General features: G+C 41.5%; 1 protein-coding gene across 6 annotated transcripts in view; it reads right to left on the bottom strand.

Annotated features, from left to right (window-relative positions):
- Positions 1-13,700: 13,700 nt before the first annotated feature.
- The window catches only part of MPP7 (MAGUK p55 scaffold protein 7), a 144,285-nt gene continuing 132,408 nt past the window's right edge, over positions 13,701-25,577 (bottom strand). For all 6 annotated transcript variants that reach the window (XM_052693095.1, XM_052693101.1, XM_052693097.1 and 3 more), the window contains 5 exons: positions 22,827-22,907; positions 20,978-21,071; positions 19,773-19,881; positions 18,214-18,357; positions 13,701-16,807 (listed from right to left, as the gene is read on the bottom strand). In XM_052693095.1, coding sequence (XP_052549055.1) covers positions 16,628-16,807; positions 18,214-18,357; positions 19,773-19,881; positions 20,978-21,071; positions 22,827-22,907 — 608 coding nt within the window. In that variant the 3' untranslated portion in view covers positions 13,701-16,627. The remainder of the gene's footprint in view (positions 16,808-18,213; positions 18,358-19,772; positions 19,882-20,977; positions 21,072-22,826; positions 22,908-25,577) is intronic.

Here is a 25,577-nt window from a genome sequence, read left to right as displayed (position 1 = left end):
CTGGTTTTTAAAAATTCTCGCCTTTTTTCAAGGGAGAAAAATGAGAAAGGATTGGGCTGTTTGTTTTAGGGCAAGAGTGTGAAAGGGGGATTGTTTTAAAATTAGAAATAGTATGTCATAAGTAATCTCCATTTATGGATTTCTTTTCCTAGAGGAAAAATGAGAAGTATTGGTGGAAAATATTTTGGGCTTTAACTTGGCGCTGTTAATCAGGAAAGAGAGTTTGGCTGTTTCATAAGACCGTTTTCTCACATGAAGCGCTGATACAAACATGCAGAAAACACTCCACTACATGATCTTATTTTAAAAAGAGGGATTTTAGCTATTTTTTTATACCTTTGTACTTCTCAGGTATTCATCTTGCAGTTACCACTGTGATAGTCCCAGTTCACTCTCTAAGCAATTACCAGTGCAGAATTAGTGTTCTGGATAATTCCCTGCATACTTCATACGAAAGTAACATAAAAAATAAAAAGATAACAACTCCAAATCATTTTTTCCATTATACAATCAGGGAAAAAAAGGCCAAGAAAAGACATCGGGGCTCTTTCCCCTCTTTGTAGGTCATTGTAAGGCAGAAATTCACGCACCTTGGAGCAATCACAGGTTTTGAAGAGACTGCTTCTATCATTTATGGTGGTATGGTAATATTATATGGGAAAATGTGAAAGGGTGAGAGGAGTGCAGGTCAGAATAAAGCCAAATTGCTACAGGGTTTGAGCAGCAACTGGCTGTAAAGTCAATGTGGAGCTGAAGCTGGATGTTGCCAGGTTGAGCGTTAAACCAGCGCCTGGTAGAAAAATAGTTTATCTCAGTTTCTGCTTCATTGTGGTTGTGTTGTGCAAGCTACTGAACAAAACAAAATAAGACCAACCCTCTACCAAGTCCATGGTTTATATTTCACGATACTGACGTCTTCAATGTGAAGATGAAACATACACGTTATATGGGTGGGAGCAACTCCATTTCAAACCCATTTCCAGTATAACTTCAAACTGGGGAGGAAATTTTTCTTTTTATCAAAATTATTTTACTGAGAAAAACAGAACTGCATGTTACATATACATGTCTTCTTGCATAGTGTACATTCTGATACAGTTAATTCAGCCAATTTTCTGGTATTATTCTCAAGATCTGTGCCATGGATATTAGAGTCCCCCATATGGGTACATTTACTCCTCTGCTTTTTTTCCACTACCTCTTGTAATAACTGCAGAAAATCAAGTGTTTTAGTCGAAATTTAGAGTCATTACAGTTGTTTTAGAGGATCTGAAGCTCTCTCACATTTTGTTTATTATAGAAAAAGTTGTGTCTAGTTGCTACATCTTCATTTATTTTTTATAGTTCAAGCAGAGGTGTTTTTCAAAGCCCTCTATTCTTTTTACACCCAATTTATGCATAAATGAACATTTCATGTATGTTTTTTTTTGCTTTTTTCTTTAAAAGTTGTGGATTTCCAGCAAGCTTTCAACTGGGGCTGTGAAATGTAGGGGATGAAACTGCCGTTGTTTCAAAATGCCAGCACACGGGCTTTGCTTGGCGTTGGAAGGAGCAGCACTGAATATTTTGAGCGTCATTTTTCCTGGAATATCAAGCTAGCATCTATTGCTGTTGTATTGTAAAGGTCGCCGATTGTGATGCCAGGACTGTTTTATGGGGTGGTTTGAAATCACTGCTCAGGTTTGGAAAGGGATTCCGGCCCTGCTGGAAAATCCTACAGGGCGAGGCTTTAGTATCAGTTCCCACTGCCATCAGCGTCCGTGGATTTTGTGGGGTGAAAATTTGGCCCATCAGCAATACAGTCAGACTGCAGACAGTTTAACTTGATTTTAACAGACTTTCAAATCATCTCATCCCTGTGACTTTCTGAAAGAGAATGTAGCTATGTTAATTAAATTTCTTGGCTGAGGTTTCAGCGTAAAGGGTTTGTGATTCATTATGGTTTTGGTGAAGGCTTTTGCACTGGAAGTAAGGATGGTCATTGTATGACAGGATTAGAAGCAGTTAGGCTGAAGGTCCTGAAGAATTCTTGTGATCAGCTGTTGTTTAAGGAGATAGAAGCGTATTTAATTGTTTAAGCACAAACTGCTGTGCTGGAGTGATCGATTCTACAATGTTGTATTTTTTCAATACTTTTGTTAGTAAGCACCACTACATTAGAAGCAGTGATGTTTAAGTGCTAAAAAAGTTCTGTGCCATTAAATGGGTAAGCACAGAACACAACTTGAGGACTCCAATCTGCAAAATTTTTTATGCCAGCAGTCCTTTGCATCCCCTGCTGGATGTGCTGTACTGCACAGGGAGTACGGTGCAGAGCTTGGTGCCAGAGCTTGCTCATGCCCTGGAAGCAGGCTAGCCTATTTGTGCAGTGCTTTGCCAAAGCTGATTTACTCTGCTAAGAAACGGAGTAAATGAGACAGAATGTGGCACTAAGTGATGTGGTGAAGCTGCTCAATTTACCCAGGCTGGCTCCTCCTGAGCTGCTCTGGTGATTCCTGCTCAGCACTGCGCTGTGCAGCACAGGCGTGCCTTGAGTGACATTGGTGTGTGTGAAAAGTGCTCAGGTAGGGAAGGACTGATGAACTGTACTCATCTTCTCCAGAAAGAAAATCTGTCCTCAGATACGTGCAGAATGTTGAGCAAAGCATGTCTTTGAATACCTACAGCGTAAATGTCATTGCATTTGACCTCAGGAATGTGATTCTCTGAGTAAACACAGAAAATGGAGGCAGCACAACTGATTGTAATTAAATATAAGTGGCTAAGCACAAATCTGTGGAGTAAATAGATGTGTTAGGGCTGACAGTGAAACTCTGAGTTCAGCTTACATGCGAGTCTTTGCATTACTCATGTAAATCAATGTTCTCACTTACCAGAGAAACCTCATAATTTACCACTACCCATAAAGTATCCTCTCTGTAATCAGTGGTGATTCCGCTACAGAATTATTGTGCAGAGCACCCTTTCTTCCATCCATATCCTCAGTATGATTGCTGTATGGTTTGGCAACACTACAGAAGATTACCCAGTGAGCTCAGTACTTCTCTGTGGGGAAGGACTCAGCTGCCCTAATTTGGTACAAAACTTCCATTCAGCTTAAAGTAAGCAAAACTGGAATTAAGTTCTCCAAATGGTGAGGGACTAGTGTGATCTTCAGGGGGAAAAAATGATTTCTATCTATTTTTGTGTTTAGGCTTCACATTGAAGTTCAGCATTTTTTATTCTATCTAGAAGTGGAATGCACTTATTGCTGTCTGCCATATGGATAAGAGCGTGGACAATGTGGCCAATCTTCCTTCTCCACATTTTGGTTAAATTCATATTTCGCATTTGACACTGAGTGCAGACTGTATTTAGATACACCTCAAAATATTATGCTACTTTCTGATGAAGTGACTGCAACGTGCCTGCAAAACAAACCAGAGCTGAGGACGGTGAAGTTGTGGCTCTGGGTTATACAGGAACCTGAATACTTCACGGCTTGCAGCTTCCTTGGAAAGCCCAGATGGGTCCCAGAGCCCACCGAGGGATGACCTGGAAGATGCCAGAGCACATGGTGTGAAGGAAACACCTGCAGGTCTGTCCTTCCTGGGGCTTAGAAGAAGCTAGAGAAGGTAGTTCAGAGAAACAGAAGCATTGGCACTCAGCAGATTGACCGGACCAAAGTGATGGAGCTGAGGGAATTCAGGTTTTACAGTCAGTCAAGCAGAGGTTTTCTGAATTGCTTTTGTGGATTTGGATTGCCTGAACTTCGTCTTTGGTTCCTTGAGAGCATCCTGGGTATGTGGCTCTGTGCTCCAACAAAAACACAGGCTGCATCTCAAGTAAACAAAGTGAAGGAAACAAATAACAGTTTTTCCATTTCAGTATATGATCACAAGGACTGCAAGAAAAAACTCATGCAGTTTTCTGGTCACTGACGTAACTAATGCCTATGGTGGAACTGAGCACACCTCTACTGAAACAGGCTGCCTCTCTTTTGGAGTGGGCTGCCCAGGGAGGTGGTGGTCACCCTCATCAGGGGTGTTAAAGAAGCGTATAGATGTGGCACTGAGAGATGTGGTCACTGGGCATGGAGGGGATGGGCTGGCACTGGACTAGGTGGCCTGAGAGGTCTTTTCTTTAAGAATCTTTAAGGGTTCTATGACTCTTCCAGTTACATGGAACGGACGCTTCCAAATGTAATGTTTCACAAAGCTATGATCATCTAATGGGGGGACAGAAAAATTTTCTGATAAAATAGGGTAAACAAAATAAATAAATGGCATGTTTGGAAGAAATCATAATTCTCCGTGGCATTTGATTAGACATGTAAGATTGAGGAGTGACAGACAAAGTATTTAAGCTGGCAAAGATATTTATACAACAGAAATCTGCAAAGTTGTATGCTTTCCTGGTCTCATCTTATTTTCTTTGCATGAAATCTGTGGCTTTTTTTCTTTCTCCTCTTGATATATGGCTAGCTGTGTATATAACTGCTATACATTTTTCCTTTAATTTGTGAGCTATGAGATAGATCACATCATTACATAAACCATCCTGTTTTATTTTGAGAGTAAACAGAAGGGTCATGCATCACTTCTAGACATTTTTTTAGTAAAGTGTCTGATGTGTCTTTTTCAACTTTCACCAGCAGAGCTGTGCAGTATTTTTAGTGTTCTCTTCCTGCTGTACAGAGTTAAGACTGGGGGGGGGGGGGGGGGGGGGGGGGGGGGGGGGGGGGGGGAGGGAGGGAGAAATACACAGCGTCCATTGAATCCCTAACAATTGCTTTGCATATAGGCAGTAAAAATAGATATGTACTCACAGTACTGATTCATTAATGGCGTCAGTGAGCGTTGGGGCTGTGATACAATATCTCCATTTGAAAGCTTAAAAAAGCCACATGCTGCAAGGCCAGACACGTGCTGAACAGCAACGTTCCCAATGCTCAGGTTAGCAGAAGTATCTTAAACAGCGTTGCTCACAAATGCTCTCTCTGTATTTAGCTTGACATTTGCTATTTTAGTTTTTGGTACAAGGAAGAAGTTTGAGACATTTCCTTCCCCCTTGCCGTTCAGCCCTCCAGCATCCTCTCCCCTTTTGCTGCCTCTTCTCCTGGCAGGAGCATGGTGCTCCAATGGTTCCTTCCTGGGCTTGGAGCTCCACAGGGACAGCACCACAGGTGAGAACTCCATGGGTAATAACTGGCTTCAATCCATGCACAGTGTGGCTCGTCAGAGCAGGAATGAGCACAGTGTGCGCAGCTCAATGGCAGCTACTGGTAGAGCCAGGTGCAAACAAGCAGCAAACAAGGAAACTTTACTTGCTGAGTAGCTTGCACAATTATCTCTTCCTGCAACAAACTCATCGCAGTGTGAAAGCTGATTTTGCACGAAGCATTGTCAGAGGCATGGAGCTGAACAGCTCCACAACTCCCTTCGTACTAACAGCTATCATTTTAGTAACGAAAGATGCCGCTTCTAACTGCAATAAGTACAAATGTATTTTTTGGAAATAGGACGCAGTCTGCTTTCTTTGCACTTAAAAGCTATTTCAGATCAAAACAGGTCTAAATGAAACCAAAGTAGCACTATGCACTTACAGTAACTATATTCATTTTTACTGAAATTACAATGAAGAGAAAAGAATTGCCATAGGTGGGGAATCAAAGGAGAAAAGTGCAATATTCCCAGAGGGGTTCACTGCTCTGTATGCTGCTCTGTAAGCACGTGCTCTGCTTGGCCATTCCATCACAGAGATCCCAGGCAGCGCTGTGCCATTTAAGGGTTATTTGCACGCAGCGCAATCCATGCACCTTCTCTGCTCTGTTACTCCCATGTTAGCAGGCTAACAGACAGCTTGGGTTTAGCTTGGGAGCTGGGAGGAAAACTTGTAACACACAGATGCTGCAGTCTGACTGCGAACCATGGTGTGTAAGCAGGCGTCTGCAAGAGGTCAGGGAACGATGGGCTGCTGTGATGGGAAAGCAAGGCTTGCAGCAAATCCGAAATGCTGCAAACGGTTCAGAATACACATTGAACTAAAAGTGGATGTTTCTGAAACAAATTATACCAATCATTTATAAATGTAATCTGAAAGCACCGTGGCTCCTGGCTTCTGTACAGCTGCTGTCTGGCAGCACGCTGTGTATCATCTGCAGCGTCTCGTCCAGAATCCCTGCACCCTGGCTTTGGGGAACGCTCTAAATCTCCCTAAATTCTGATGATTCTGATGTCATTCTCTAAGCTTACAGTGTTCTTTCGTGTGTCATCAATCATGGCTCAACCTGGCCTCTCCTGCCACAGATGACAAAGGCTCCTATTTTTAAACTTTCAGACAAATACAGCCTGGATAACTTTTTTTTTGGCCAAAAATACGTCAGTTCAGATCTCGCTATTCTGAGTGTATTCTGTTCTTCTGGGATGCTTGTCAGCTGGCCTATTTATATCAGATTTATAAGAAATGAGATGTATTTTCAGAAGTAAAATAACAGACTTGGTGAACAGTGCTTCCACCTTGCAGTATTAATAGAATTCATGATAATCTGTGGCGAAATTGTCAGAGAGCGTGGAGACTAATTGCACAGAGCCAACTATTCACTCTGTGTGGTGGCTACGATGGATAAATGAATAAAAATGATTTGTATGAGTGCCTGCAGTCTCTTGTAAATGTCAAATAATTTCTTGACATTCTAAAGCCTGGGCTGCACAGTGAAAGTGGGAAAGCAGCATTTCGTATTAATTGAAAAATGCATAAAACTGATTAGCCTCTCTGAGCACTCCACGTTTTGCTGTTGGTGACAACCCTCAGTGCTGCTGAGAGCTGGCAGCAGTGCTGCGTGCCGTCAGCTCACGGTGTCTCTCCTTTTGCATTCAGCAGAGCAGAGCAGGGGCTGTTTTACTTCAGATAAATAAGATTTTACTTCTTGTGTAACAAGGTATTTATGGAGGTTCCCCACAACCACTGCTACTTGGAGAATGCTGTAAAGATTCACAGCCTCTGTCCTCTGCCGTTCCATGAAAGAAGAGTTTGTTCCTTTTGTGCTCCTTCTGTGTAATCCCAGCCACATGTGTCCATCTTCACAGATCTCAGTGCTGTCACTTCAGCTCCTCGCTGCTCCCTTTACCCAGCCAGCAGGGCTTGAAGAACACCTGGATATATTCCCATCTGCTACTCCTTAAAACATTTACAGAATGTTCTCGTGCAGAGGATTTAGGATATTTCCTTGCTTCACCCCACTTGTGTACTTACCATACATCTGTTGGGCTCTGGTTTTTACTCCGCTGTAGCAGAATTATGCACAGGTGAAACCGCACTGACAAAAGTGTTAATATTTCTCTAAAACAGATCACTTATATTTAGTACAGCTGACATGTTGCTCATTGTTCTCGTTAATACCCACGTTTATTCCAAAAGTGTTGTGAAATGAAATCATCAAAAAGCCACCAGCTGTACAAGTCTTCTGAAGCCGCTGTCGTCTGGCTCTGCCTTATGCATTGCAAAAACATGCAGAAAGGCTTAGAGATAGCTTCAAAAAAAAAAAAAAAAAGAGAATATCCAGGTGGCTTTTTAACTGTGGAATACAATAAAAAAGAGTTTGGAAAGTATTACGCAGAAATATAACGAAAAAACAAGATACGTGATTTACAAGTTGAACTCTGCAGTGCTGTGCCCTTGGAGCTGAGCCCAGCCGGCGGGCAGAGTGTGCTGCGTGCGTTCACAGGGACAGCCAACAGCACCGGGGTCACAACTTGTGTGCAACAGCTCACAGGTGTGCACAGCAACAAAAGAAAATCCTTAAGAGTTAAGGTTAATTAAGGTTAATTGTTCTGAAATTTTGTTTTGGAGAGTTCTGCACGGGGTGCTCAGTGATGGGGATGAATTGTGGCCTCCATCTCGAGGGTGTGTGAGAGCATTTGAGAAGGTAGGGCAGGAACATATCATAGGTGTAAGGGAAATGTGACACTGGAGGAGCTGAGTGGCACAGGGCATGTCAGCCCACTTAGCACAACGCTGCAACTTACACTGGGTAGTGCAGACAAAGACTCAGTAGGTTTGTCAGCAAATTCATTATTGTTTTCATATTAGGATTTATTTGAATTCAAATTCACTCCCAGATTCTAATCATAGAATGGCTTAGCTTGGGAGGGACCTTAAAGCCCACCCAGTTCCAACCCCCTGCCATGAGCAGGGCTGCCCCCACCAGCTGAGTCTGTGCAGGGCCCCATCCAACCCAGCTCTGAGCACTTGCAGGGACGGGGCACCCACAACTGACTGCCAGGCAGTGATCCAAAGATAATAATCAAGCAGCTTCCCACATCTGTTGGCTCACCCAACTATTGACCATCGTTGCTGCTGGCCCCAGTGCCAGTCCCTGCACCCAGGGGAGCCCTCAGCTGCAGCCCATCGTGGGCGGCGATCACAGCGACCACACAGCAAGCACAAAGTCGGGCAGTACATCAGCCAGGCCTGGCAACAGATTACAGCGGCTTCTAAGCGAACATCACTCATTTCCCAGGCACAGGAAGACCAGAGGTAAAATCCTGATTCTGTTAAAATCAAAATGAAACTTCCCAACTTAGTTCAATAGCACCGCTCTTGTTATCCTCCGCCATCTTCTCCATTTTGCACTTGACTGCATAACCAGCCCTGTGTTTCTCGGTGGTGCAGATGAGCCTGGCTATAGGAGAAGTTCCTACTGTCGCTCATTTAAGGCTTGAAGTGGTGTCAGGTATCTGCCGATATTTCATCCCTGTCCCACACCCCTAATACAGAAAGCAGCAGCAGCAGCCATTAGATATGAGCAGTGAAGCAATTCAGACTAAGCACTTTCCAATAACACAAAATGAGGCAATTTACCAGGAAGAGAGGGAGTTGCATTAGCATGAAAAAAAAAAAATCTAAGTTATTCTCAAGATGCTGAAAGAGAGGAAGACTCATCAATTCTAAGCACTGAAACTGTGAGGATCCATAAGGATTTTACATGATACCAGTGAACCCAAGCCAAGGAACCACTGCTGGAGCTGAGCTGCACAGGGAGCAGCATAGCATAGTTGCCTTCCTTTGCTCAGTACGAAAGATCTCAGTTTTAGGGACAGTCTGGTCTCATGTGTTTTCCATGGGCACTGTGATAGACAAGTGGCACTGTGATAGACAAGTCACTGGGAGCAACCCAAGAGTTCCAACAGGAGGTCTGCTTGTGAGCATGAGGGAAGCTCGGGGCTAAGGATGCAGCTGTCCAGTCAGTGACATGGGCACAACCATGCACTTCCCAGGACCCAGTGGCCTGACTGTAGGAGAAGGCAGGTCCAGATCCTTGAAAAGTCACAGAAATGTCTTTACTTGTTTGGTACCTTTGGGTGATGGGAACTTTTGGGATGACATTTATAAATTCCTTAAGATAACTCTTGCCTTCACGCAGCCAGAAGAAAAACAGAAGAGTTTGCAGTCATATTAGTAGTGTCTGAAAATCAGAAGTGTCAAATAAACTTCAGAAGATTAAAAATGAAATAGTATTTTCCTCTCTTACTCAGTTATTTTCTACTCTTATCAGAAACAGTATCTCCACTCCTGAACACGGGCACAGCCCAGGGCTCCCTGGCTCCCCTCCTGGCTCCAGGGCTGCAGAGCCCCTGGCCTGAGCCTGGCCCATGGCAACAGGGAGTGCAGCTCAGGACGGTATACATGTTAGTTGGATGTTTGAAGGGAAAATAGAACCCGATACCTCTGTTCCCACAGGATGCCACCACAGAGACTATTTGCTGTAAAACGAGACCTGTGGGGTGGTGTTCTACACCACAGCATCATGTGAAAGGCAACAGGCAGCCCAGCGATACTCCTACACCGACAGATCCCACATCTTCTGACAGCTTCACATTTCTCTATCTGGCAAGCACAAAATTGTGGTCTATGTACGAAGCTGCCTTTTTATTTAGAGAACAATTAAACTAATCACAGCAGGATTTCATGTTTAACGAGGTTTGTAGCAAACACGTCTGTAGCCTGCATTCAATCAAGCTCTTTTGACTTTCACAAAATAGGGGAAAAACAGTGGAGTTGAAATATAAAAATCTATGCTGCCTGGGATACGGGCAAGACCCGAGTGAGTAGAACTGCTGATCTATTTGCTGAAATTTCAGTATTTTATCAAATAGATGTCTGTTAATTCTGTTAATCTTCCAATTAAGCAATAAGCAGTTTTTTGAAAACCTGCCTTTTCCATCGGAGTGATTGGTATACACTGCAGCTCTTGATAAACACACACATATGTATATGTATGCACACATGCACAACACACAATAAAATGGAGTTGATGTTGGCATGGGGGCAGTGTTTGCTGCACTCATTACAAGATGCAGGCTCATGGCCCTCAAAGTCTCACCTCTTCAGAAATGCGGTGCAAGTCTGTGCACTTCTTGATTTGTTTTGAGTTTGGGTTGGATCCAGCTGTGGCCAATGATGATCTGAATTCGATGAAGTCACAAGAAGATAATAATTCAGTTTCGTTTCTGTTTTTTGACATAACAATGGTTCAAATCAATCTTTGGTTTTGGTTCTACTTCCTGCTTAACAGCTGTGTAAAGAAAAACATCTGGAGTAACGCTCCAGTAGGGTCAATAACTGAGGCTGCTCTTTCATACTATCCAGATAGCACCGGTAATAACAAAATGTTCAAGCCAGTCTTCAATAAAGAAAAACAAACAAAAAAGAACAAAAAATGTTGCACTTTAGTCCTCATAGCAGCCAGGGCTGCAAATGGAACTTCATCTGCACCACCAATGAAAAGTGGCCTTGGCCCAGAGCTGTGGCTCTGAAGGAGCCTGGCCCAACACAGCCCTCACAAATGCAGCCAAGCTTTCTCCCCAGCCCAGCCCACAGCCTCGCCATCCCCACCATGCCTGGGACGCACTCAGCATTGAAGCCCTGCAGAAGCCCCCAGCCCTCTGACTCTCTGCGAGGTGCTGGGTTCCACCTGCCTGCCCCATTGCACCAACACAGCCTCTGGAGCCATCTTGGCGAAGGGCTGCACCCACTGCATCATTTTGAAGCTTCTTGCTGGCCCCCACGAATTGGTTGTCACTCTTTTAGTGAGTTCACTGAACCAGGGCCTGCCTTTTGTTCCCACGTTCATACAGCGCCTAACACAGGCCAGTCTTCATTTGGGAGCAGGCCTCTGGAAGCTGCATCACACTAGGCTTAATGGAAAAGCATCACCCATACACAGTATGCAAAGCTCTCAGGAAGAGTGAAGGGCTCTGTGGAGTGGTCTCAACCCACGCTTCCCATCTGTGTGATTTCCATGTCATTAAAGTGGAAGTTTTTGATCATGAAACATGGCGACTACTCCCAGCACCAGCTGCAATTCAGGAAGCCATCATTTCTTAAGAACAGGCAACCAACGCATGACTAGGAGAGGGTGGGGGATTGTGAAACATCACACACACAACAAACACAACTGCTCCAAGCTGCCATTCTCTTCAACGTGGACTCCTATAGCCAGAACTGTCTGCATAAATGTAAAATTGCTTGTGGTGTGTTTCATCCCACACTGCTCTTATGAATCCAGAGCTGTTGTATCTCCATGGGACAAAAGACTGTTCACGTGCTCTCCACCTGAATCAAGCTCTTCACCACTTTGGTTCAGAAACACACCGCTGCCAGTGTCATCCACTGGGAGATAAGTAAAAAGTGAAAAAATGTCCCTTGACAAAAATGTCCAACTGCTGGTGCCTTACTGTTTCCAAGGAGGAATCAATTACTGAGATTATTCAACTGAGTCTGTACAAGGCCATGAGGAAAAACAGAATGCCATTGCTACAGTTAAGCACAGTTTGGTGAGTTTCTGTTAAAGCTGTGCTCTTTGTACTCTTCCTGTAAAAGTTAACAAAATGAGAAGAAAACAGCAAGTGCTTCACCGACCAATAGCACTCCTTCTGGGTACTACACTTCAACTCCTCCAAACTAATTTTGGCTTTGCTTACCAGTAAAGATCTACTGGCACTTGTTTATATTTACCAAAGAGGGAATAGAAACCACAGAGCATTAGCAGCCTGCTTGCTAAACTCCTCCAGTCCAGTGACTGACAAAACAGAGATGGTTCCCAGCATGGTGCCCTCATCTGTAACATTCCTAGACCCTCTCTCTACCATACCACAGACCTGCTGCCTTTAAAACATGCAGTGAATCCCTCAAACTCTGCTTCCTGAAGTCTGAATCTGATCCTATCAGACACTCGTGACATCTTTGTTAAACCACAAATCTATGTTCACTGGAGGAAAACTGTAGCAGGCCTTCTGTTTCTTTAACACAGTCAACTCCTGAACATCAGTACAACTCCTAAAAGAATAGTTATAAAAGAAATTATAGCTTAATTTTATTTCTTATCAAGAAGTTTTCAAATATTTTTATGCTGTTGAAACCCTCTTGAGAACTCTGAAGATATTTACTCTTGTATTGAAATGTGTAGCTGGCAGCTTTGTGCCAACAAATCTTTAAGTGTTTGTTTAAACAGACATATGTGTCCCACTAATACAGATGCCAAACAAAGTGCTGATATTCATGGTTCACCCTCTTTGTTAAAGTGTTGGATGTCAGCTACACCAAATGGTACAGTATTTTATTATCAAGACGCAAACTCATTCCATGCAGTCTTCCAAATATCCAACTTGTATTTCAGACAAAGACACCAAGAGGGAAAAAGCACCCAGCTGCCTAGAGTTCCAAATGCTCTCATTTGTACTGTCATTTAAAATAAGACAAAATTTAAACCAGACTTTAACTGTTTCCAAATGTTTCTGTGTATGCTTCTGCTGAAACCTTCAGCCGTTAGCATGTGCTAGAACTCTCAAACAACCAATGCATGCTGTGCTCCTTTAACTTTGCTTTCAGACATTTTTCTGTTGAATGCTTGTTGTCACACATTGATCATGGTAATACATGATAAATACTTAATGATCTTGAGAGCATCTTGGGTAAATTGCCAGTACAAGTTATTCTACACACTGATACACAGAATACTCTTACTCCTGTGGGGAATGATTGTAGAAACCACAGTAGCAAAAATGCACTCAGATTATAGTTTTAATTGTAAATCTCTGAAGAAACGATACATCCTTCAAATCAATGCATAAAAAATCAATACTAGCTTTACTGAGGAAAGAATTCTGCATGCACAGGAGAAACCTGAACTTAAATACACGTGGGAAATGCAGAATACTGTACTGAAACAAAACAGAAGGGGCTAAAAGTGTTCTCTCTAATCCTAGCATGTGTTGGGCTTTTATTCCCGGAAAAGATGTAAGGCAGTACAAAAAGCAACTTCGTTAAAGTATTACCTTCCACAAGTGGTAGGAATGAGCACAGCCTCCCCCATGACCTGTGAGCACAGCAGGAGCGCACGCGGCCGACAGCTCGGCCGTCACTCCATGCACTTTGCAAGCACAGCAGTGTCTGCCTGACCTCCTGCGTGGCGCCCGCTTTGGAGAGCAAACAGGTTAGCGGGCATGTGCAGGAAAGGATCTTGCAGGAGAATTCACCAACAGAAATGAAAAATTAAGCATTTCAGTCTTTGATCTAGGTTGCTTTATACTCCCATTTAAAGATAATTGGGGGGTGACAGTCAGTAATAGAAATCTTAGGCAGTTTTCCTTTTACAGTCAGCACATTTTTAAGTCCCTACGCTTTATGGTGCAAATTACAATGGAGAAGAAAACACCTGCTGTGATATATCAATAATTTATTGTTTTGCATAAAGAAGGTAAGAGTGCAGGTAAGACATCAACCACTGACCTGATGGCAAATTCAAGTACAGAGCTTGGTACAATATGAAAAAATACTACCCCTTTTTTTTTTGACTATGGCAAACAGCTAGAACACAACAAAAACATCTGTCAAAACACACAGTTCCTAAAAGCCCACACAGCACAACTTGAATATCTGGAATATTGAAACCACCTTGAGTCGTCTTCGTTCTCAAATGTTCAGAGTCAGAAGAAGCACACAGCCCTCCCCACGGAACCTCAGAACAATTTGGCACGTGAGTTCAGAGCAGGTTCCGTGCTGTCAGAACTGGTGGGCTGAGACATCTTTCTGCCTTGAACTTACATCATCCCTGCCTGCCTTGCAGAGCCCAGAGGCTTCTATTTTTTTTTTTAATTTTTGGAAGCAACCACTGCAATAACATTGATTTTCAAGAGCAATCTAGTGATTTAGCTAACACCACCTCTCACTGTGTGCACATTTTGCTCTGCAGGGTTTATGTTTTTGTGATTCCCTTCCCTTGCAGGTGTTACAACTCAGGACTCGGCTCCCAGCCCACAGACAGGGCAGGCAGCCATCCGCCTCTCTGCCTCCAAAGCGCCTGCAGGGCTGCACCAGGGACCAGCAGCAGCGTCTTCATGAAGGCAGCAGAGCACAGCGCTGCCCATGGCTGCCCAGCACAGCGTGCTGCAGAATGTCCTCTGAGACTGCACCGACCCAGGAATGGGAACTGCAATCTTTTTCAAAAGGACAAGACAGACAGCATGCAGGACTGCTCTGGACAGAGACTTTGCAGAATATTCCAGCACCACTTTCTCAAAGAGAAAAGCAGGTCCCTTATGGGAGTGCTATTCTACACTGAAGTTCTGATACACTGCAGGTCAGAAGCAGCACTGAGTTGCTCATTAAGGCGGGAAGTGGCCAGATATCAAGGGATGCAGAGCCCCCTCTCCAAGCTGTTGGTTGGAAGAAGTGGTGAGGGCGCTCGGTTCTTTGCAGGCAAAGGCAAGCAGGCACCCAATTCCAGATACCCAGAAAAACAGTGTGATTTTCAGTAATTAAAAATAATAGAAAACATCTTCTCAACCCACATAACCCGCATGCAATTAACTTAATCAACAAATCTCAATTTATGTTACAAAAAATTTTCCTCCTGAAAAATGGTGAAGTTTGACAAAAGTTACATTACAGTGCTTCAAACAGAGCGTTTACCATACTGAGATTCTGTACATCTGTGACTCCCACATAAACATTTCCAGACTCGGAGGGATTTTGCTGCTGTTGCTTGCATTTCATTTGTTTTACACAACTCTACGCTACGTGCAGTGACCCGCAAATTAAATACGCATTTAGAATTAAACTGCAGCATCTGATGGCTTTATCAGCACATGAACTGAAATAAAAAGTTTACATGGAATGTTGAGCTCAATTTACAGAGACAGTGTTTTGAATTACAGTCTTTGTAATCTGTTTAATAAATGAACACATTGACAAGAATTTTAAAAACTTAACATCCCTTTCCAACCTTCCATAAATATATAAAGTTTCACTAAATTCTTTTTCCCTGAAACAAGACATCTATATTCTCTTTACAGATTAACATGAAATAACTGCTTCCTGTTTGAATGCCACAGATGTGATGACCTGAATTTACAAGCTCCTATACGTTCTTTACTTACAGACACATTCACAACACAACACACAGGTGTTCCTTGGTCTTTACAGATGTACTCATTTCCTGCATATCAGCAGTAAAGAAAAATACCAAATTATCTATATTAAAATACATCATCTATGATACATATGCTTACACTGCCACATCAAATTCAAGATGAGGTTTCCATCTGTATCGGACCACTGATGGAGATTTTTTTGTAATGAGGACTACAGCACTAATTTGTTTCTGGATGGAGATAAGACGTGTGTTACACTATCAAAACAAGTACCGCTACATAGCAAACAATGGAAAGAACTGACTTATTGCAGCTGCTTCCAGGTCTCCACAGCATCCTCACCAATTGTCTGAAAAATTCTGAAGGGAAAGCTGTTCCAAGGTTTGCTAAAAGTTCTTGATATCAATTTAAAGGAAAAAAAAAGTACTCTTTACTTGGTTGCTATTCATACTGCTTCGTCACCTATTTTACAGAAGATTAATCCTAAAGACTTTGAAGTTATATACATAGTAACCCTATTTAAATAAATATTCCCATGAGTTCTATTCGTTGTGCCACAAAGCATGCATGAAAATACCTTCAATCTGTGCATGCTCACAGCAGGGATTTTCACAACTGAGCCACTGAATACATCTTTCTTTTCATGACTACGTAAGTGCAAAGGAATACTGCAATCATTCTGTACATGTAAGACAAGACTCACGTCTATAAAAGTAAAAACACTTATCTTGCTGCGCATAGGAAGTCCTCCCCATAAAAATGTTGGTCACTTTCGCCTATTTCAGTTCTCTCGAGCACTTAAGGGATAATAACTTCCAAGTGCTGATGTGCTTTTTATGAGAGCAGTTAGACTTACAACCACCAAAGTGCTGATCTCCAGTATTAATTACTATCTTCTGCAGACTCTCCATTAAAAAAGCTTACCTTGTAAATGGACATACGAGTGAGAGAGAGACATTTGGCAGTTTTGTTACACGAGTATTTGCTCGCTTTACTGATCTTAGTAAGACTTCGGTTCCACATGACTGTCCCAAAATTGTGAACAGGAGGATGAAGACACAGGAAAACAAGACCAGTGCCAAGTATGTGAAGAGTGCACTTGCTGCTCAGGTAGAGTTAGAAAGCCCTTCTCCCAAGAAAATGCCCCTTAAGTATTGCCTAACCACGCACACGTCTGGATCAGGATGCATTGGCTGCCTTGTGAACGCGAAACGCTACGAGTGCAACCAGCTGACGGGAACCCAGAAGGTCTCAGTCTCCAGTCTGTCAAAGGTTGCCTTAAGCTCACTGTAGGCTGTTGCGAGGTCATCATTGATGATCACCTTATCGAAGAGGTGGCCGTACTGGCTCTCCATCACCTGGGCAGACTTAATCATCTCTTGAAAATCTTCTTCCTAATGAGATCAGTGCAGGGAACAGTCAGTCCACAGAAACAAGTCACCTAATTCTGTGGTGAATGTGGTGAAAACTACCTGCTTTTGGAAGTGGAAACGGGGCTTTTTATTAAAAAAAAAAAAAAAAATGCAGAAACTACCCTTCCTGATAATCTCAGGGAACACTCTTATAAGCAGAGTTTGCCCAATGGAGACGGACAATTCTTTAATCTTTCCTCTTGCAATAACACACTTGTCACTGCATGGCAATTTCAGAGCCATCTTCTGTTAGCAGCACTAGTGGAAAACATTTCTAGCTGTTTATTTCGATGATGCTTTTAAAGTTTCATTACTTAAGTCTCAGCTTGCTATTAGCACATGATATATTACAAGGCAGCCTTTTTCTTTTAAAAGCTTGGCAGGAGCTGTCTTCCTGTGCCTTGTTAGTCTTGTTTGGGCCTGGTTGGGTGCATTTCTATTCATGTTTGGGGAGGGAACAAATCTTAGGAATTTAATTGATGACACAACTATGAGTAAAACGTTCCTAACTAAACAATGTCCTGAAGATTGCTCTTAAGAATGAACCCCTCTTACATTTTATATATGACAGAAAATATTGTTATAATACATTATTTCCAAACTATGTCAAAAACATATCCTATAAAGACACAGTCACAAAAATAAAGAGGCAATATGTATCTAGATCTGCTCTAAGTCATCCATCCCCATGACTCTGTTCATGACTCAGCTTAAAAACACAATCTAGCAAATCCTAAATAACAACTTATATCTGAGTACAGGAAAATCATACATACAGTACATGTAGATAACAAAGTGTAACCATGGTTGGGTTTCATTTAGCTTCAATTAAAATATTTTTTCATTGTACTTCCAGGAAGTAAATAAGCTACTAATGGGTAATGACTAATATTTTTTCCCTGATTATCGACAAGATGCAGCACTTGTGCCTTTTGCTTCCTTAGATATTTCACCTTCTTTCTTAGAATATTCATTTCCCTGTAACATTTTTTAGTTGTGTATCTTATCCACAAATACGGTCTTTTTATTAAGGCAGCATTTACTGTCTCAACTGACGCTTGATGTTTCAGGTTTCCTCTAAATATAAGATTCAAAATTAGAAATGATACAAGGAAATTCATGTGCATAAATAGAAACATCTAAATGCAAATGTTTTTTTTAAAGGAAATCCTCAGCATTCTTCAATTACATAAACTCATATTGAGGACCATGGACATGTGAATATCTACAAGCACAGCAAAGAATGAGAACATCACAGCAAGTTTAGGGTGACAGAAATTGGGAAATAATGTGTAGGTTGTCTAAGCCCTGACAAGTACTATGAATAGAGACCCAGCAATAATCTTTATTTCCAAGGTAAAACAATATGAACTCTTAAATATACTTACTGTAAAGGGCTTTGCAGTTCCCCTATCATCTTTACTTGAAATAATCTTGGCATTTTTTCTAGTCTCTCTCAAGCGGTCAAGTGGTGGAGGCTTTATAAATATAACAAAGGGCTTAAACTCGTATGTCCGTAAGTGTTTCACTGTCTGATAAGAGGAAAAATTTTCATTAGCTTATTTTTCACAATGCAATTTACCACAGTAAAAGAAACCCTCTGCTAACCAGACTGAACCCACAAAGCACTTCTAGAAGTCTGTCTTTCAGTTACTGCCATCCCATTGTGTCGATCAGCACTGATTCCTACAAGGAGAGTTTCCATGTGAAGGGTAAGATTACTCTTTGTTTCCACAAATGTAAAGTAGTGCCCAAAGTCAGTAGGAGGATGGAAGGCAGGGCAGGGAGTTCTGCAGGAGTGGAAAAGTTCTACACATTTTAGCAGTAACATCTTCTGAAAAGCAGTGTGTGCAAGAGCCTGTGCCACAATCACAGGAGGTCAGCTGTTTCTTCTCTTCAGTGCTGTGTACTCACTAAACAACTCCCTGTTGTTACTGTTCCTGAGAGAATGAAGTGATCCTACCAATGAAATTAGAGGTCTACAACTCTGATTGCAGCACAGTGTGGAGCAGGGATGGCCAGCCAGCTTTCTGTCATCTTTGCATTGCCAGGGTCCACAAGAAAACAACGTGATAGAGAACATGACCCCAGAAGGGCTCACAAGACCAGGTCCTCTGGAGAATTTAGTGGTTCACTGAAAAACTGGGCTGCACTGGACACACAGTGCTCTCACTGAGCCCCAGAAGCCCCAGCCCAGCTTTCCTGGTGTGAGCTTGGCTTCCCCAGCTGCTCCTGTGCTGGCACAGCCCACTTGCTGCTGCTTTAAGCAAAGCCCCACATCCAAAAATGCACTGGGAACTGCTCACAAACTGCTGGGGTTCAGAAGCCACAGGCTGGCCACCCTTGGAGAAGAAATACTTTGGCTCCATATAAACAAACTGGTCCAGCTCTTGGAAGCACTGCAGTTATTGGGAGAATAAAAATTCCCAGAGGAGCTGTTGAGTTGGGTTGAAAGACACAGTCAGGGGAATAACAAATGGCTTAGACAGGAACAACTATCTAACAATTATCTGGCCAACAATACACCAAGCATGTTCCTTAACTTGTGTCTGCCTTACGTGGAAACTCTTTGCATGAACAGACCCACTAAACGCAGGACAGTAGCTGGGCTGCGTGGCAGCTTAAAGCCATTCTGAAATTTAAGTTTCAGAGAGAACCTCTTAACACAAAACAGCAAAAAGATGAATGAAAATTTGGAAGCATTTTATAATGTCTTTGGTATTATGCTGTGGGCTTTCAATACAGTAATTCCTGAACAGAATACTAGCAATATGTATTGGAGTTTCCTTCTTCTCCTTCCAGCAAGTCTTGATGTGATAAAGTCACCTATCAAGCTCACTTGATAGTAATTCAGGATGGAATAAAATATATTTTTTAGAACAGTTAAGTTTCTGGAATCCTACGTAACATGGAGAACTACAGGATTCCAAAAGATATGCTTACTTACATGAGGCTGCACATCCAACAGACAGACTTTGTTTTTAGCGAGGACTGACCGAACAGAGTCTAAGCTTGTGCCATAGTAGTTGTTCTTATACTCGCCGTACTCGATAAACCTATGGCAGAGGGTGAAAACATTAGAATCATTTCCATTTTCTCCAGCAAAAACTTATCGTTTTGGTTTATAAGATCTGATTCAGGAGCAAATATATGTTACTTTACATGCGAGTTTTACCATGTTTTATAAAGGAAATGCTGTCAAGTACTTCAACATGTCAATTTTAAGAAATCTTCTATTTTACCACGTTCAAATCAGTAACACCTGCTTGTATTACAGTTAAAGAGAAAAAAGCACTGTAGTCCAACAGCCCACTAATGTTTTCCATCACCTCTTTTTCTGAACTAATGCAATGCAATAAAACAGTGGATAAGCTAAACAATAGAAACTACTGAAATTTCATTGCACACTGCAGAATATCCAAATTCCATCTCGAAGAGGAGGAGGAGCTACGACAGTGCTAATGGAACCAAGGCGGCTGCTTATGTGCTATAAAAGCACAAGTACAATTTGCCAAAAAAGCAAAGCACAGTTTGAAGTTTCCATAAAACCCACAGCTTTGTGTCTAATACACTTTTGCCCCCTGAAACACTGGGACAGAATTTCAAGCTGCAATATTTTACAGGCTGCTAGAGAGCACGATGCTACCATTGTCTTCATTTGAGTTTAATTTCTGGAGTGTTTACAGACAGGGGCTTCTCTGTAGGTCTCCACGTTCAAAAGCACAGGAAGCGCCTGTCCTGAAAGAGTGCAGAACTACACAAACATTGATTCAAGCACGTTTGCAGCCCTTTCGAGCACACTTCCAGGCCCCCATCTCCCAGTGCTGCAAGGCTTCACTGCCATCAAGGATAATGCCCCGTGAAAGAGAGCTCCCCCACCTCAACACCTACAATTTCAGGGTCTTATTGATGAGCTGAAGTGCTGAAACTACTTGGAAGCACAGAAGCATTTCTGTCTGTATATTCTGCTGCTTTTTTTTTTTGTTTCTTCAGCTTCTTTGAACTGCTTATGTATCAAAATGTAAATCCAACATCTTCAAATCACTACGGCTTACATTCACTTTGAATTACTATCTAAAATTACAACCAGCCCCATTTTATAACACAGCCATTGTTTTAACTGTGGTTCTAGTTAAAGCCTCTTCAACATACTTGTTATTCTGTACGTCTGTCTCAAACAAGTGCTTGGAAATGAAAATGTATTCAACACCATCGCTTTCTTGGCTTCTTCTTGCTCGGGTGGTGTCTGCAGTTTCATTAAAAGAAAAAGAAAAAAAAAGAAAGGATGCACAAAACAATATAATGCAAACCAGTTCAGGAAACATTCAGAAGCCCACAGCCCTTGTGCAATACTCAGCACAGCGGTTCCTCGCTCCTGACTGACACGAGGTGGCACTCAGCACGTGACGGGATTGAGTTTAAAAGCACACACAGGGAAAAAAACTACTGGACAAGTGTCAGATTATCATTTTTATTAAGTGGTGGAAAAATCCAATAAAATGAGGAAGCTGAATAATAAAATGAGCAGCAGTTCATAACAATTACCCCAACTTCGCCACTCGTTAAACTTATTAGCATACAAGACCATAAAGGGAAACAAAGTTCACCAACCTGATTTATAAAATGTTACATTCATTAGCAACAACTGCAGCTATGGTATGTGGAGTATGACAGTAAAGAAACGGGGCGTGAATTTTATGATTTAGTTCTTTCCGTTTCCTGGTGATTCCTTTTTCTTCCAGCGGTCTTGCTTTATCTTTACTTGCCTTCAAGCTCTAGGCATAAAGGTTCTGCTTACAAACTTGTGGGATTGCCACTTACGGGTAATGAGCACACTTAAAAATCATATTTAATACAAGATGCATATTACAGCATCACATATTCTTCATTGTAAGTGAACACACACAACCTGCTTGCAGAAGCACAGCCTGGAATGCCATTTGATGGCTCACTTTTCTTAGGTTGACACAAAGAGAAATATTTCCAAGAATGCCATTTCTCCACACAATCCTGACTTATTGAATTTCAGGGAGAAGGATTTCTTTACTTGTTTGTTTTAAATTATAACCTCAAATTTGGAAGAGAAAAAAGAAAAGGCAGCTTGATGAATCCTGGCAATTTTTAGAGAAATGCTTCTGGGCAAATGACTGCATATGCAGTGTGTTAAATATTTGGGAACATCTGGCTTTTTTGTTGCAGTTTTCAATACCCAGCTGAGGAAAATATTTGCAAATGAAATGACTTGCTGAAAACAAATGTATTCATTTTTCTACCTAGAAAATTCATTCATATGTATTTTTATAGAATACCTGTACTTGCAAAGAAAAACATGAATTCCTGAATTCAGTGCTGGACCCTTAATTTGAAGGATCCGTATAGGAGGCAAAATTACAAGTACAAACAGACAAAGAAATGGCAGAGCAGCTAACACTATCAAGCCCTCCACATGAAAGAAAACCCAATAAAATACTGTAGAATTTAGTTCAGAACAATGTTATTCATCATCGTTCAAATTACACGACACGGTCAGACAGGGGAAAGAGGGGAGAAAAATCCCCAGATAACTTTTCTAAAGCTAATCGAAGGATTAAAATCATTTATTCATCGAGGTTCAAAACTGTTTATCATCCATCTTTATTTTTCAGCCTTAATGTAAAAGGGCATTTTGCTGAAAGCAAGCATTGCTAACAGAGTACTTTTCACTGCTTTGCAGCTAAATCCAGCGTGTTCTTTAGCTGAGTTTCATTTACCAAACACCGCTGACATCAATCACGCTAAACCTGTAGTAAAAATCTACTGCAGTGCCTCTGAGCCAAAACATCCTATCAATTTAATCAATGCTACTTAAAATACTACTGCAGCAGCACTTTCAAAAATTAGAAGAGTAATCTGGATGCCAAGCATGCATTTAGAGACTCAAATTTAAAAGTGCCTTCAGTTAATGCAATAATAAAAGGAACCAAGTGTAGCATCAAGAGAACAGAAGAGTGTTTCTACTTACGTGGCACTGTTACGCCGTAATGCTGGGTGTCACTGATCAGCAATTTTCGCTTGAGCTCATTCAGTCCAACCCCCACTGGTCCTAAAAAAAAGAAACAGTGCTGTTTCCCAGCAGCCAGGCCTCTCATCTTCAGGCACAAGTGCTCTCTGAGGTAAGTCCAAAAGGCACACAGCTATAACACAAACTATCTTCTAACCATTTAGAAATGTCTATGGTTATAGCCTCTCCTAAGATATACAATGCTGACAAACATGAGGGGACAGACAGTAGTTTGCCTGGCCTGACTCTACCACTGAGGAAAAAAGACACGGAAAAAGTTCAATCATAGAATCGTTTGAGCTGAAAGGGACCCTTCAAGGTCATCTAATCTAAGGCAAAGCAATTTCTCCACTACCCTCAACACATCATATCCCCATCCTTGGCCCTACACAGACGTGGCACCTTAACCTTAATCAAAATTGGCATGATTATTTATTTTGCCAGAATATCTCAAACTTCTGGAGCAGAGCATCCCAGCCAGCAGGTGAAGGCCATTCTTCTCCTTCTTTTCGAGGGGTCAGGTCAGGAATGAGCGGGAAGAAGAAGGAAGGGCAGCTCCTCTCCATGCACTTGGTGCTCTTGGTCACAACCCATTTGGGGTGCTTCTGTTTCCTTCTTTGTTGTTGGTTTTCTTTAAACTCTGCTTGTACGCTGCCTGCTGTCTGAACTGCTCCAAAATAAATGTTTCTTTCTTCATGCAGCTGCCAATGGAGACCATTCTTGGAAGGAGGTTGGCAGGAAGAAACAAAGACTGCATGGTTGTTTTCTGACCCGTCCTGTCCACCTCCACTTGACTATTGCCGTGCTAGAAATTACTAAGGAAGCATTTTGATTTTTCATGTGCTCCCCACTCTTAGCCATTTGATAATGGTTCTTAAACCACTTCCTACCCACAGGTACCCTATTTCATGCTGATATGTGCATGAAGAAGCCCAGCTGAGGGTTCATGGGTTTCTGATGGAGTACTGTCTTTGTTTCCACCGAGTCAGGTCAAGAGCAAAATGTAGAAGAGGATCATTTAATCATATCCCAAATGATACGAGAATAATGCATATTATGGAAAATTCTTACTATTGTATGAAAAGTGATGCAACCATGCATTCAGTTCTTTCTAATAAAGGCATTTTAGAGATGAGAAATACAAAATGTAATAAGCATGTTAATGAAATAGTGATGTACCGGTTAATTACTAATGAGAGTCTGGCATCAAAAAGCAACGACTGATGCTTCAGCACCTTCATCTGTACCCACCCTGTGTGGTTAGAAACACGTGACGATGAAAAGCAAGCGTCTCCTACTACCCTCAGACTATGGTTGCTCTGTAAAGTCCTAGAGTTTCTGCATTTATAATTTTATATGTTTACATAAGTTAAACACACAACTACATTTCAAGTTCCATCTCTGACCTGCCAGTAAATTAATCTATCAGTAAGTATAAATGTTTATTTAATATGGTGTACAGCAGCCTCTACTGGTGCATGTCTGCAGAGAAAAGCAATGTGTCATGTAGATAATGACATTACTTTTGTGCTTTCTATTTTTTTCCTCTTTTAATGGCACAGCTATTTAAACAAATATCTTTTTTCTTTCCACAAAAGTAGTTAAAGTAGTTAAAATTCTCAATAGATTCTATTAACATTGAATGAAACAAGTGGAATTCAAGTAAAAAGAGTCATTAAATTCCTTTCAAGCAAAATTTTTTTCACATCATATCTACATAAATATTATCTCCTTAGACTATACACTGTCAAATCAACATGCTTTCAGCTCTGTTTATATATAAATAGTCCAGGCTTTAGTTACTGTGGTGGATGCTTTAGAAACTTAGATCAGATCTGTTTTAAGATCTAAACCTCATTACTATGCTGTCTCCCCTTCCAGATTACCATTTTAAACTCATCTTTAAATTTAACCACTGGAAGGTGTAGATTCCTCTTTTTCAGCACAGAACTCTCTTAACAACAGCATATGGATACTGAGGACTGATTCCTGGTAGTAATGCCATCCATTGTGCTTCTTTTTGCACTACATCTCCTCAGTGTAAAGAATACTTCTATTCTGGTCCTTATTTTCACGTTGATGCTACAAAGATGCTAGTTTTTAATAATTAGAATCTGAATCTGATTTGACCTAAAGATGAACATAAAACACTAGGATTGAGAAGGACAATCCAGATTCTCATTGCAGAATGCCAAGCAAGTGGGATACATAGCTGTAGCATTATTTTAGTTTACTATAACTCACCCCTGGCAGCAATATTAAGTGGTTCAGTGACAGATTTAGTAATACTTTGCTTATTTTTCTAAAGCAACATTTACTTTCCTTGCTGTTCCATATTTAGACACATCAACCAAGTAACCGTAGTATCCTGTGCAAACAAACTGCAACACCTAATTCTTCTTACTGACAGTCACCTGCAGAAGTAGACCACCAATCACTACAATGTGCATGAAGCTTTATACTATTCAGATATGCCTCAAGAAAGCTGGAAAAACTGTTTAATAGAATAAGTTCAGGTCTCAGGATGATTAACCTCATCAGTTATTCTTCAGCAGCAGGCACAAAGGGATCTCCTAGAAGTTGGTTCATTTGAAAGTGGTCTTTCAGAAAAGACTCTGGGAGTCAGGTGCCCTCTGCTGAGACCACAAAGACCCTGTAGAAAAGGTGCATTGAGGTTCTACGGCTCAACTATTCCTTCTCTAGTAAAATGGA

Source organism: Tympanuchus pallidicinctus, unplaced genomic scaffold (genome assembly GCF_026119805.1).
Source record: "Tympanuchus pallidicinctus isolate F22 unplaced genomic scaffold, pur_lepc_1.0 scaffold3, whole genome shotgun sequence".
In the NCBI taxonomy this organism is placed as follows: Eukaryota; Metazoa; Chordata; class Aves; order Galliformes; family Phasianidae; genus Tympanuchus; species Tympanuchus pallidicinctus.
This window is presented reverse-complemented; position numbering and strand designations above follow the sequence as displayed.